This window comes from Plectropomus leopardus, chromosome 24, assembly GCF_026936395.1.
Source record: "Plectropomus leopardus strain MGB_pleo_1.0 chromosome 24, ASM2693639v1, whole genome shotgun sequence".
In the NCBI taxonomy this organism is placed as follows: domain Eukaryota; kingdom Metazoa; phylum Chordata; class Actinopteri; order Perciformes; family Serranidae; genus Plectropomus; species Plectropomus leopardus.
In genome coordinates this window covers 15,607,195-15,621,462 of record NC_142199.1, presented here as the reverse complement: position 1 = coordinate 15,621,462, position 14,268 = coordinate 15,607,195, and the positions used below count along the sequence as shown (strand labels likewise).

The 14,268-nt window shown below is 38.4% G+C and overlaps 1 protein-coding gene and 1 long non-coding RNA gene across 5 annotated transcripts in view; both read right to left on the bottom strand.

Annotated features, from left to right (window-relative positions):
• The window catches only part of kcnh7a (potassium channel, voltage gated eag related subfamily H, member 7a), a 98,708-nt gene extending 92,525 nt beyond the window's left edge, over positions 1-6,183 (bottom strand). For all 4 annotated transcript variants that reach the window (XM_088074434.1, XM_042512823.2, XM_088074435.1 and 1 more), the window contains exons 1-2: positions 5,540-6,183; positions 3,980-4,210 (exon numbers count right to left, since the gene is read on the bottom strand). In XM_088074434.1, the coding sequence (XP_087930560.1) occupies positions 3,980-4,210; positions 5,540-5,615 (307 nt within the window). In that variant the 5' untranslated portion in view covers positions 5,616-6,183. The remainder of the gene's footprint in view (positions 1-3,979; positions 4,211-5,539) is intronic.
• Positions 6,184-12,293: 6,110 nt separating this feature from the next.
• LOC148185514 (uncharacterized) overlaps positions 12,294-14,268 on the bottom strand; it is a 62,931-nt gene continuing 60,956 nt past the window's right edge. The window contains exon 4 of the long non-coding RNA XR_015775923.1: positions 12,294-12,348. This is a non-coding gene — a long non-coding RNA (uncharacterized LOC148185514). The remainder of the gene's footprint in view (positions 12,349-14,268) is intronic.

Genomic DNA, 14,268 nt, shown 5'->3' with positions numbered 1-14,268 from the left:
AAAGAGAAGTGTATGTTTAAGTGCATGGGATTTATTGTGTAGTTCTTTTTTTACCGTTAATGAACTTCTAGTTTTGTGACATACCAAATCTTCAGCAACTAAAACAGAAAAATTAAATGGACTGAAAAGGAAAAAAAATCTCTCTAAAAAAGGAGAGTGTAAAACTGCTAAGCTGAACAAGAAGGAACTTGCTGCTTGATTAAATCAGGGTTCCCACACATTTTAATGGGCAAAATTTCAAAACTTTTGCATTAATTTTCATGGACCCATAATAAAATTTTTTTAAAAAAGAGTTAAGAAAGGTATGTGATTGCAAAATGCACATATTAACCGTTTGAGCCAAGAGTAAGTTGGTGTAATTTCTCTTAAAAAAACTTGCGGAAAAAGGTAACCAGCAAATTGGTAAGGAATGTTCCACAAATTACAAGAAATTAACAGATTCAGAAAATTATTTTTGAAAAGCTAGGGAAAAATAATATGTACGAAGACATTTCGAAATTACAACTACAAATTAGAATACATTTTTAAATTATTTTTATTTTTGAGCACTTTTTTCACTAATTGTTGGGTAAGTATCTTTTCTTTTTTAAACTTTATTTTTCCTTTTTTCCCACAAATTTTCAGATAATTTTCTTTTTTTTTTAACTTTCTTTTTTTTAATCAGGTATTTTTTTCTTTTTTCTTTTTTTTTTTAGCTTTTTTTGTTGATGCTAATTAAGTTAATTTTCTTGTACTTTTTACTAAATTCATGCTAATTTTTGGGTCATTTTTTCTTTTGTTGTTCATTGTCTCCTCTGCATGTTTTAGAAAGATATTTTTACCGAGGTTTCAAGGGGTGAAAAGTGTGTTATGTCGACAGCTAGACAAGATAACCTTGCCATTATGTTACATAACTTGGGAGTTTATCCACAGAAGATTGCTAACAATTAATTTCAGTACACACAACAAAATCTCATGACTTTTCCAAAACTTTAAACTATTTTCATAAATTCCACATTTTTTCCAGGTCTGGAAAAAGTGACTGTGAAATGCCATGACTTTTCCAGATTTTCTTTAACCGTGGGAACCTTGATAAATGTTCTTAGCTCATTTCCACCCCTGAATGTGAATTTAGTGACAAGATAAAAAGAAAGGGCGCTGCGATGCAGTCACAGGGGCAGGATCTGATCTTTAGCACAGGGAAGCAGAGGGAAATTGTCGTTTTTATGATAAGGACTGACCTCCTGATCCTTGTCAAAGTTCAGTAAAGATAATATTAAAGAAAAGGCTATGGGTTGCATATCCACACCAACCACTCCACTCAAAAAATAAGCTGACATCTCCACTCTGCCTATTCCCTCAAGAATTTTTCAAAAGCTTCATCTCACTCTCTCAACCTTTGACCTCACACATCCGTGTCTCCACGGATACTATCATTTGTCACTGCTCTGTAAACCGCCGTCGACCTAATCTACATCACCTCTCTCCCTCTGGGTTTTCTTAAACCTGCCTCAGAATGAATTACACCGACGCACGCACAAGTGGTCAATCTTTAAAAGCCACATCATCATCATCATCATGGCTGACCCAGAGCTCCTCTCTCACATCAAATCCCCCTGATAGCTTCTTGTTTCAATATGCATGAGAAAATACATCTCTTTGTAAGCAGAGAGGTTTTTTTTAACCCTTACTCCACATCGGGAGCTTTTAATGTTTCTCCTGCAGCACTGATGAGTCACCAGGTGCAAACTGTGCTCCCTCACTCACAGATGCTGCTCAGGGGGACATCCTCCTTAACTCAAAGACGCCGACGCTGACATAGATCTGAAGTGGGCTTCACAGGAGTTTGCAGAAGTGGTTTATTCAGCAAAAATTGCTCAATATTTCAGAAAAAAAAATTGGCAGGGCTCCAGACTATCTTTTCCACTGGTAACTTCTTTGTTATTAACTTTCTCAGTTGGTCGCTGTAGCAAATGATTTGGTCGCACCCTTTTTTTGGTACACTAAATCAATGACCTTGCATGTTGATGAATAGTTGTCTTAACTTGCATCACCTCACGTCACCGTGTCTCGGCCAGAGAGTTGCACATGAACACACCAAACCGACACTCCAAAAAGTATGCATGTTCTGCGCCTGCATGAGAGGAAATATCAGCAGATACAGCAGATAGACACATAGACTAGAATGTAATCTATTTGCTTCATTTGCCGTGCCAGATCTGGTGAAAATTAGGGATAAAAGTTTGCGTTCACTCGCAGACAGCTGCTCCTCTCATCCATCAATCTGATCAGTCTGAATGAATTTACACATCAATTATCCACCCCGTGAGGAAAAAAGAACTCATGGAAAGCTCTGTCTGCACTGCAAAAAACTGACATGGACGCACTCATTTAAAAGAAAAAGAAAAAGTATGCTGTTATGGTCATCAGCTATAGTCTGCTGCACATTTTGAAACATGGTTACTGCTAAATCAATTGTTTTGTAAAGTTCTATGTCCATGCATACACAGGCATTCACGCACTGTACACCAAGTGCTACCGAGGGAATCATTGATAACTTTCATCATGCACTCACATAGATGCAACCACATGAAGTTTTAACTCCAACACTCCCGAAACACAGCTGCATATGTGGCCATTTTGAGTTTCAATGATTGTTTTAACATTGTTTTCTGTTAAATAGCTACCAGTTCTGCAAACAAGTTGTTTTTCGTCGACTGATTCAGGCTATTGAGTGTTATTCATTAATACAAAAAGTATAATTTCTTGTCGTTTCAGGCTGTGTTTTAGCTAACGTTTTAATTCTGCAGCAATAATAAAACTCATTCAACCTTATTAAAGACTACTGCAAATTTATTTTAAAAATGCTGCACCCCATGGGCTCAGCATAATTGTGGTAGATTGATTTTTTTCTATTAAAAATAACTCCTTACACACCTAAGTATTAGCAGTCAGTGAGGATAAAACATAAGGCGCAACATTTAACAAACACCAGACGATCTCACATAGAAGATCCCAACATCATCGGTTTTATAAACTATTCATCCTCATTTGCACCATCGTGAAACCTCACATTAAGCGTTATGCAAGGAGGCTTAATCATCTGAATACATATGTCATTGTTAGAGGTCAGCGCATGAACTCTCTCTGAACCAGCACAGTCGATGTGACTGGTTTAAACTTTCACTCTGCAGCTCGCCTTGGAACTCATCAAAACAATACCAGCTGTCAAGCCAAGTCATGATCTGCATGCAGTATTCATAAGCAGCATATGCACGCCAGTACATTATCTAAAGTGTGGGGAAGACACACAGACAACTGTCAGGTCTGTGAGGATGTTAAAACTCTAATGTGACAAAAATGTGGCTGAATGAAAGCAAAGCGACATCTGTGCTCACTGAATTGTACAGACGCTATTTTTTGGAGATGATGAGAAGAGAAACAGAGAGACCACACACCTCACTGTCTTCACATTATTCTTTAGGGAAGTGAGCTACATCCTTCCCAGGGTGCCCTATCCTGCGCAGGCTAATGAACATCTCTCCCAGCCACCCAGCGCTTGCATCATTTCAAAACTGGACTTCACAGCAAAGGAAACGTTCACAGCTGCTCTTCTCCCCCCTCAGGGTTCTAAATGGGTGCACTCAGTGATTTGCTGCTGCAAAATGCTCCAGATAGAGCCGACTCAGAACTAAAAATTACCCACTGTGTACCTAGAGTGTGAGACGTTGTAAGAGTCACCTTTTGCACATTTATCGCACATCTTTGAAGCTTGCATCAACACTGCAGCTGGGTCTTGCATGTGCAGCATGCAACAACACAAAACACTGCAACACAATTTTTTTTCAACCATTCTTATCAGTCTAATAGTGGAAAAGAGATCAAAATACTTTTGGACAGACCTTTAATGCACTTTACAGCAAAACTACAGCAACAGCTTTGTGTTGTCTTGTGCTGCACACGCCACCTGAGCCCACATGAGACAGCGCTCAGCACTCACCATCCTTGCGGTGGTAGGTGATCTCCACCTTGCGCTCCTCCGAGCCCAGCAGCGCCTGGGCCACCTGGGCCACCGAGTGTCGGGTGGTGAACTGGCCGTGCAGGAAGTCGCACGTGCACGGCTTCTGCATGACGTCCGGCCGGGAGAAGCCCGTCATCTCGCAGAAGCCGTCGTTACAGTAGATGATAGCGCAGTTCTGTACCCGGGCATTGGCTATGATGAATTTCTTATCTGTGAAGGAGAGATAGAGGGAGGAGGAGTGTTAATTTGGTAATAGGCAGAATGTCACATAACCACTTTGCTGTAGTGAATCACTTATCAAACATGTGGATATTGAAATTAATACTTTAAACAATATGCAGATTAACATTTTTACGACAGAAAAATAAAAACACAGGTAGGTGGGCGTAATCTGTTTACATGGGATTATCCTTCATAATATTCATGAAATATACATATATATATTTAAAACCCTTTGTTTTAAAAAGGCAGCATTGCTTTAGATTTTTTTAACCCTTTGAAACCCAAGAAAATTGGCTTGATTTCTTTAAAAAAAAAAAACTACTAAAAACAGCAACATGGGAATAAGGCAATGAGTAACTTAAGAATTGAGCCAGAAATAAGCAAGAAATTAGTAAAAAAGTAAAAAAAAAAATAGTACATTAAAAAAGTACATGAAAATGAGCAAATAAAAAATGAATAAATAAAATCCCCCAAACAAAAAAGTTATGTAAAAATAAATTATTATTATTAATAATAATAATAATAATAATGATAAAAAATTTAAACTGCTTAAAAATTATAATAAGAATAATTCTAAATATACAATTTTGATAATTATAAATATATAGTCCTCTGGTCTATTTTATTTTTTATTTTTAATTCTAAATCTCCTAATTTCTTGCCAAGCTGCCCAGGGTTCATACATTTACTTTTATTTAAAATGTTTATATATATTTACTTAACTTAATACTTGTGAAAGGCATCTGCATACAGCACAAGAAAAGTGACGTTGATCCATGTTTCAAAGGATTAAAGTCATCATGTAAACATTTAAGCTTAATTATTTCTTACTTAACATTCATTTAAAATAGAATAATGTGAGAAAAGCTGCACATTTCCAGCTTTACAACCACAGTTATGGCACAGGTGATGATTGTTTACTCGTTTGCTTTAGTCAATAGGCCTCCAGTGTGCAACACAGCACACATAATCTATGAAAACTAAACAACACTGCAGGATTTAATAAGGGCAATGCAGGTATTTGGGGGATATGATCTGAAAGTTATTAAATCCCTTAATCCTTGTTTTTCATATGCAGCTTTTTAAACTACAGTCTCCACTGGAGCAGGAGAGCGGAGGGTGCACTCCAGCACCACAGAGCTGTAAAACAAGATAAGGCTGCAGGATGATTAAGTTAAAATTACTTTTCACGGATCCTTGACAAATCATTATCTATTTCCTGAGAGAATAGTGAGGATGCAGCAGGACAGACACAAAAGGCAGGCAGCACAACACAGCGCACCCACACAGCGCTGGACGCCGGGGAGATGTACTCACTTTGTCCTTCGAATTTCCGAATAATTACTCCCAAAAATGTGTTTTGTGGCGCAACATGACCCCTCCGGACAGGCATGATTCCCCTCCAAAATTAAGGATGATAAAAAAAAAAAATCTTTGGCTGTCCAAGTAAGCCGGTCCCCCAAAACCGTCAAGTTCTCGCGGATGTCAACCGAAGCCAGAGGGGGCTCCCCGTTTTCTTTGTCACCAGTCAGTCATCCTCGTGAGAAAATCTCCCCCCGCTCTCTTTTTATTCCCGACCCCCCGTGTTTCCCTTATTTCAACTCCGACGCGTCCCCGGTTGAGCGCATCGCAGACGCTTCCCTGCGCTCCTCGCCGATGTGAAAAGAAAGGAGTCGCCAAACCGCAGTTTCACCAACATCTCACCGCCGCTCCTCGAAAGCACTGTGCGCGTTTGTGTCGGCGCGTGAGCGAAATGTGCGCGCGGGGGTCTATTGTTGTGAAGGCAGGAGCGATGGTCTCTGAAGCCAATGGCTGAGAGGAGAGGCGCAACACCGACACTGCGAGCGGAGAAACCCACATGGATGCGTAGACAAAGCGGCAGACGGAGAGATAGTAGAGGCAGGGCTGGCTGGTAGCGGATTACTGTAACGCGTTACAGACACGCTACTTCATGATTGCTTTTATGAAGCTTAGGGACTATTCGTTATTTATAAGAGAAGAGGGGGTGGTGCAAAAAAGGGGAAGGCATGTCAAATATTTTGAAGCCCTGGGGAGTTGGCTTAGAGGAGCATACTATTTTGTTTTTTGTATTAACATGTTTTTTGGGGGACCTCTGTAGATAAAAAACACTATTTATAATAATAATAATAATAATAATAATAATAATAATAATAATAATTTTAAAATGCCGTCCTCTTTTCTTTATGTTTTTTGGACCATTTTTTTCTTTTAAAAAATTTTTGCTTATTCAAAAAAAACTTTTTTCATTAAAATGTTCTGGCAATGATTTCTTTCTTTAAGAAAATTTTGATGGGTTTTTTTAATGATGGTTGTCTTTTTTTTTTAAAAAAAAAATTGGGGGTAATTTTTTTCCCTTAAAACGTTTTTGGCTTTTTTTCTTTAAAAAATTATGGTAATTTTTAAAGAAAACATGCCTTCCAAACTCACGGATCCACAAAAATAAAAATTGCCCAAAAAAAACATTATTTATCACAGTCCCTTAGGCCTGTTCTTATTTTGGGGAGGAAAGACAAAAATGGCCACATCAGACCAAGAGGGGTGCAATAAAACAGTTACTGTTCTCAAAAGAAAAAAAAAGCCACTCTACAGCAGGAAACTACACTTTAATATAAAGGCTTATGCTGCAAATTCACTGTACTTCAAAATAAAGTGTGTTTTTCACAAACTTGTCCAGCATCACATACAGTCCATTAAGAATGTATTCACAACCTACTTTTAGACCGCGACCAGTTGGGAACCACTGCTTTATTCCACGTCTTGTTTGTTTTGCCAAAAATAAATGTTTGCTAACTTATCAGCATGCACAACAAGAGTGAAAAAACAAGGCTTTTTTTCCAACTCCTGAATTTGTCTTCACTTTAAACTTTCAAACATCAAAAAGTAAGTTTTTAAAATCTATCAATTAACAAAGTCAGGGAGGCTCAAGGACAGATATTTGTAAACTCGTCTGATAAATAAGGAACAGTCCCTTAGTCAGCAGCATGAACAATGTGTCACGACCAGCTAGTTTATCACATTAAAGTCAAATGATAAAAATATTAACCCCTCCTTGTGTTCATTCCCGGCTATCTCACTGTTATGCCCATAGATACAGTCTATGGTTAAAAAGTTAGCTTCCTGAGTGCTAAGTGCTAACATTACCTGCTAAAACTGAATTACGTAACCGTTCTTACTTTCATTTTATGGCGCCAATGACGTTGAGCAGCAGCACAATTTCACCAAAATGCAACAAATCACGAAGACGAGTAATAAAACATTATTTTTGACACTAATTCGATATTTACGATGACTTTTCTGTGCGTCACGAGGACAGTGTTGCTGGGAGAGGCGACGTCAGGGCAGCAGGTGTGTCGCGCGCGTCATGAATGAGGAGCCCCGGGCCACGCGGAGGTTAGCCGGTCCTGTTTTAAATGTCCTCTCTAGGCTCGAGGTCTCTTTCTGCACATTGTTTGCATAAAAGGCTCCTGTGTCCTCAGAGTGAAGGAGGACCATGAGGAGGACAGCTGCGCACGAGCAGGCGCTGGCCATGGTGCTGCCGAGGCTTTTCACTCTTTTTTGTTTCCACTGGTGGTTTCAGTCCAACAGTGGAGACATTTTGTAAGAGGCGGACACAGTGAGGACTCAGGGGAGGGGCTCAGCCATGCTCAGGGACACTTCCACAGGTAAAAGGCAGTGGCGCTCCCAACAAGGGGCCATAGGCACCCTGGTGAAAATAATGAGGCAGATATCAGTCTTTAAAGGCTGAAGTGGCCTCATTTTTTAAAACAGAACTTCACTTTTCATTTTTTGATTCAACATAGCCTATACAAGCGCTTTTACAATTGTACATGTAAAACACAAATCTGACAAAAACAAACATTATTATCATCTCTGGCAACTTGTAACAAATTCAAATTGTTATTAATAATGATGATAATAAATACATAAATAATACAGATTAATGGTGTAGCAGGAAAAATAACTGATACCAAATGTAAAAATAGAACAGAAGTATGTAAACAGCACGCTAATTTTTTAAGCTATTGCAGATGTAATGGTATGTTGGGAAATAAGACAACCAAAAGCATACAAAGCTATAAATTATGTTGGCATAGCTTGTCTGGAAGGAGGCTAGAAAATGCTCCAAATTCAGCTCTAAACGATGCACCACATTGCCTGCAGCCAGTTAAGAAACCTCTCAAGTTGCCATATTGGTGCAATTTTAGTTTTGTGTAGAGACTATGACATGTCTGCTTCTTGTCGCCCCAAAAAACACATGAAGTTTTTTGTAAACAAACACTAACACTGAAATTTGATCTCCATGTCGCCAGTGCTCAGCTCACAGCCTGTCAGACGCTAGTTTATCTCTGTTTATCAGTTTCTAAATAAATATAATATTCTAATAATCATGTTGTCATATTGCTAATTACTAATGCAAAATGAGATGGACTTAAGGCCGTGACATCATCAGCACAGGTTGCTGATATAGGCTACAGTTGGCTGTAGCATCAGTTTGCTGTAACATGCTATAATGACAATGTCTGTTTAGCCAAATGTTAACTGTGCTATTAGTGTATGCGTATCAGATAATTAGTAACATTAACTGTAAAATAAGAAACCAAAAGGTAGGTTTATATGCTTAAACAGCCTTATGAAATTCCAAAAATTCAGTTATGGCTGTTGGTTTGGTGTGCCACCCCATATGGCCACCCCGTGAAAAATTTCTGGGTACACCACTGGAAATAGGGCTCAGTTAATATGTTAAGTATAGAAGTATTATCAGAAAAGTTAGTAAAAGTTCTTATTCTCCGTGTTCTACCCTTTCAGACCTTGTTCGTAATGATGTACTGTACATTATTTGATTATTAGCTTAACAGCAGAGGGGTGAGACATGCATCAAATGTCCCCAGCTACAATCAGCAACGTTGTAATTATGTGGTATGTAACCATTCACCTATATAAAGGTTCTATGTGCGGTAAGCAGCACTTTAATCTTACAACTGGTAGATGCTGAGCTGATTTTCTATCCTATTGGGAAGTTAATCCTATAAAAAAGCATCATATAACATTTTTTGATCCCATGTTTTGTATGTAAAATCTTAATCCAAGGTAAAAAGTAACTCCAGCTGTCAGATAAAGGTAGTGAAAAACATTTCAGGCACGCACGCATGTTTTATATATTGGATTTTTTGCCAATATATAAAACAACTTATTTGACCAATAACAGATATCGATATGGATACATCCACCTTTTTTCAAATTTTAGTGATGATAAAGTCTCCTCTGTAGTGGAATTAACATTATTATTATACATATTCTTACCATGATGGCATAAAATACAATGCTTTTCAGTGTATGTAATATTCATTCATTGTGCAAAATATTAAAAAAAAAAAACCTTGTTTTGTTCATGCTCACGTTGTCAATTAAAAAAATTCAGCCAATTCTGATATTTCATTTTAAAGCCAGTGTCAGTGGATACCTGTTACATGCCGATATTCTTATAAACATGCCGATTCTTTTTTTTTTTTCAGTTTTGGTGGGGTGTCTTTTTCTATTTCTCAATAATTATGAATTTAGGAGTGTTTTTTTTTGTTTGTTTTTTAAATAAGTGTGAGTTTTGGGGGGTGTTTCTTTCCTGTTTCTTTTAACAATATTGAAGTGGGATTTTTAAACATTTTTTTCTGCATTGGCTACTTTTTCTTTAATACTTGAAGTACATGTTTCTAATTATACCTACTTACTTTTACTTAAGTATTTTATTTTAGAGCCAATACTTGCTGATACTGATTACATGCTGATATCACAGTGCATCCCTTTTTAAACCTTCCCTGCAGAAACAGAGTGGAGAAGAAGTATAGAGTTGCATAAAACACTAGAAAAGTAAAGTTCACAGCCGACCTCCTGTAATTAAAATCCTTATCTTGTGTAAAAACAGACCTGTTCACGTTTAAACAACGACAGGTTATCTGGACCGCTGGTTTTAATACTCCCCTCCACTTGATTTCCCATGTTTCAATTTCCCCTCACATTTCTCACAATTTCTTCCCCTCTCCGTGTCTCTCTTTTCGTGTCTCACTCAGGACACGCACATGCAAATAAACACACTCAGAGTCTCGTGAAACATCTGTCCTGGTCTCCCGCTCGCTCTCCCTCCATCTGGTCCATTGAGAAAACCACTCAGTGCACACGGACGTGGGGGGGTTGCAGAGAAGGTAGCATATGCTGCTTTTACGACCTTTTGTGTGAACAATGACTACAGGAGATTCCACTTGAAGGCGGCCTCTGTTCAACACTTTTCTCTTCCTCTCACACCGACAGCTTTCTTTGGATACAGCATGTGTTATCTTTCCCCTGCGGCTCGTGGCCTGCCTATTGCTCAGCTTCTATTGGCAGCTTTTTTATTTATCACCACTAATCTGCATTTTCTTGCCCACATCCAATATCTCATCACCCTGTAATAATATTTAAATCCATAAAAACAATCCACATTACAAATCTTTTTTTTTTTTCCTGGCTTTCATTTCCCTCGCTCTGTCTCTGTCACACGGCGAGCACGACTCACTGACTCACTCACAGCGGTGAAACAGTAAAGGGTATGCCTGCCCCTGAGTCATATTCACATTAAAGGGAGTGACAACATTAATTAATTGTATTTTAGCTCATAATACACTCACTGAAAGGACAGCTGGTGGTGACGAATACCATTTTAACAGAGAGGGGAACATAGTCCTTAACAAGTCACTCTGCACACACGCGTCAGGGTTTTTGTTACTGAAGCTGAGCACAGTAGAAATGCAGGAATTCCTGTTTGGCATATTGCAAACGTGTAAGTGAACAGTCAAAAAGCAGGGTTTCCCGCCCTAAACACGACGAAATCATCTGCCACCACAAATAGATTTTTGGAGCTGGACTGGTTTTTGGGAGCGCTATTGAAATTAGCGCCAGAATTATCCTTGTCAAATCAAATTTGTGACTGAGGGGCCTCCGAAAGGGGATTCGAGTCTCAGATTTTCAAGGGGCAGGCCTAATCGGAATATATATTTACCACTGGGGTATTTATAGCGCACAACCGCTCATTCTAAAATTTTACTGTCACTTCCAAACTGCTCCGTTCATCCATCCATGTGATCTGATCAGCTGTGATCAATCATTCACCCCACGAGTGACAAACTGCTGCTGAAGAAAAAAAAGAAAGAACTAACGACGAGCTTCGCCTGCTGCGTTCACGCCGAGAGATGATACGAATGCAGTTCCTATGTGGGGAAATCTCTTCTACAAGACAAACTAAACCTTCATTTAGGCAGTTTTAAAAGTCATCTGGAAGAAATATGTTTGCACTAAGAGCTGATTTTACCAAGCCCTCAGTTTTTATTATTTCATCAGCCACAGCACAAAGACTGTGGGTAACTGGGGAAACACAAACATTATTGCCTTGGAGCCAGGTCAGAGGCCTCACCGAGGCAACAGGAAACTATATCTACACGTCCAGTTCAGCACAAAGGACAGGTCCCCGAGACGCCAAACCAAACAACTAGCATGTAACAGCGCCGCGTCGGCCGATGAGTCACATTAATACACGCAAAAACAACAATCAATGGCCAACCAGGACACATGTTCTGCACCTGCGTGACAGGAAATAACTCTGCATACCTGCAGATGGTTGTCTATGACTGCCATTCAAAAAGAGAAACTGGAAGCCCGTCATGATGCTAGTTAGCCTGTTAGCACATTAACAGCTGTGAGGCTGATATTTGTGTCAGCAGTGTCAAAAACACAATAAAAATAAAGAAATAGAAAAAACAGAAACACTTTAAAAGGTGAATAATATAAAATAGCGAGTTGTCAAATAAAAAGTATGATGTGTAAAGTCTGGTTCTGAAAACCAGAGTGCATCATGGAGATTTATTTTTAGGTGAGATGAGTTTGAAATAAAAAAAAGTTTACATTTTGTTTCCATATGCCTCTTTAAAATCTCTTACCAGATTCTGTTGGCAAGCAGTGCTTTATGGGAACTGATAGCTAAAAACAGATAATGCTTTATTTACATTCCATTTATCTGGAACATCACTTATCCGTTTACGTCCTTTACGAGACAGCGTCCTCCTGACCAGGTTTATGAGTCACTGTAAGAAAAGCAAATTAAGTTTTAGCCCGAAGATACTCTTAAAGGTGTAATGAATAATTAAGTGGAAATTAAACAATACACGAGGGATGTGGGTCTTTGTGGTAATACTCGAGGGAATTTTCTGAAGTAAAGCTAAAGGGTTTGAGGATATTTCAGACGAGATATTTACTGTGGTTATGAGTTCGGCTGAATTCCATTAAGCGCAACCAAGTGATCATTTCTATCAGACTGAAATATGAAGAGCCGCCGCCTCATGGGGAAAGCTGTCTGTCAGGAGAGTCACTTTGTCCGGCAATTTTACGGTCAAATGACTCTATCCAGTAATTCAGTTCTTCAACAACTGTCATAATAAAGCATTTACACAATATGTGAGTGACGCATAAATGGTAAGTAGAGATAAAAAGCCTTAAAAAAAGCCATAAAGCCCCTACAGAATATGCTGTTTTAGAAGTTTAATGATGTAAGGATCAAATATCGTACTTTTTGCTTTACTACATTTTTCTGACAGTTTTAGTTACTTTAAAATAAGATGTTTGCATTAAAAAAAAACATAAGAATGATTTATAATAATAAGTTAATGAATTTGGTTATGTTAATCCTGTTTTAGTGTGTTATGTATCTAAATGTGCTGTTTGTCCTTTTCTTTAAAAGACAAACATAGCTTTCATTTGAAGAACTTTTATTGTAACAACCAAAACATTTACTGAGAACAAGCCTTTTCAAGTTTTGGGGAGATTTGTGGGTAACCATAGAACCTATTTTCATTTAGATAGATTAAGGTGAAAGTTAAAAAAAACCTTTGAAAACAGCCATGACAATGAGTGAGCTACAACCTCTAAAAACAGTAATCCCCGCCTTTTTTTTTTTTTTTTTTTTTTTTTTTCAAAAGGATGGACAGCAATTGTTGCATGTGGACCCCAAGTCTTTGCCTTCGGAGCGCCGCTGGCTGACAAAGTAACAGATACACACCACCAAGCCTGGAGCATGGATGCAAATGACTCTTAAGTGCAGCAGTTAATGCTCCAACAGAGGAGGTAAAATAAAAGTTGATGGTGCAACACATTTAATAAGCTACAATAACTGCTTCTATTTTGGGCTCTCCATTCCCCCAAAGGGCAGTGCTGTCAAGGCAGTTTGCTATTAGTCAATGGTGCAGGTTTGGGTGTTAGAGTTTACCAAGGTGACGCAAAAATATTTAGGGGAATTACTTAGTCCCTTCGCAACTGAATCTGTTCCTTAGGAAATGCGCATTTTACGTGCTTTTCATTATTTGTTTGAGAATTTGAGCTTTATTTCTACCATTTTTGGCATGTGGACAAAATACATGTTACTAGGTGCACTGTCATAATTAATGTTGCTGCTAATCACTGATATACTGATTATTATATATATATATATATATATATATATATATATATATATGTGTGTGTGTGTTTGAAAATCATATGTTTATGCACAGTGCAATATGAGTGGGTGTAATATTAATATTAAAGTGGGTCCTAATTCTTCTTGTGACCGAGCCTTAAGGGGCAAAGTGTTTGTCTCTAGCAATGCTTTTCTTTGGGAAATGATGGATGTTCTTCTCTGGGTTTTGGTAGGACATGCCTAAGCTGAAGAAGGATAGAGCTGAAGCAGCGGCTTTATAATTGGAGCTGAGTCAGCAGGTGAGTGATTACAACTTTGCCCTATGGGATCATCACCATCGTTATGATGTATTGGAGAAAGAAAAAAAAAAGGTTATTACTGCAGAGTGTTACCTTGCCCTCAGCCCTGCTAATTAGATAGAATAATACCAAACACTGCCAGCTCCTGACAGGCTGTCACTCTTGTAGCAAAAAGGTCCAGATTTGGGATTGCATGTGGCGGAGTGATACAGTGACACGGGAGGTGTAAGTGGTGAGCATGGAGGCTGTCCTTC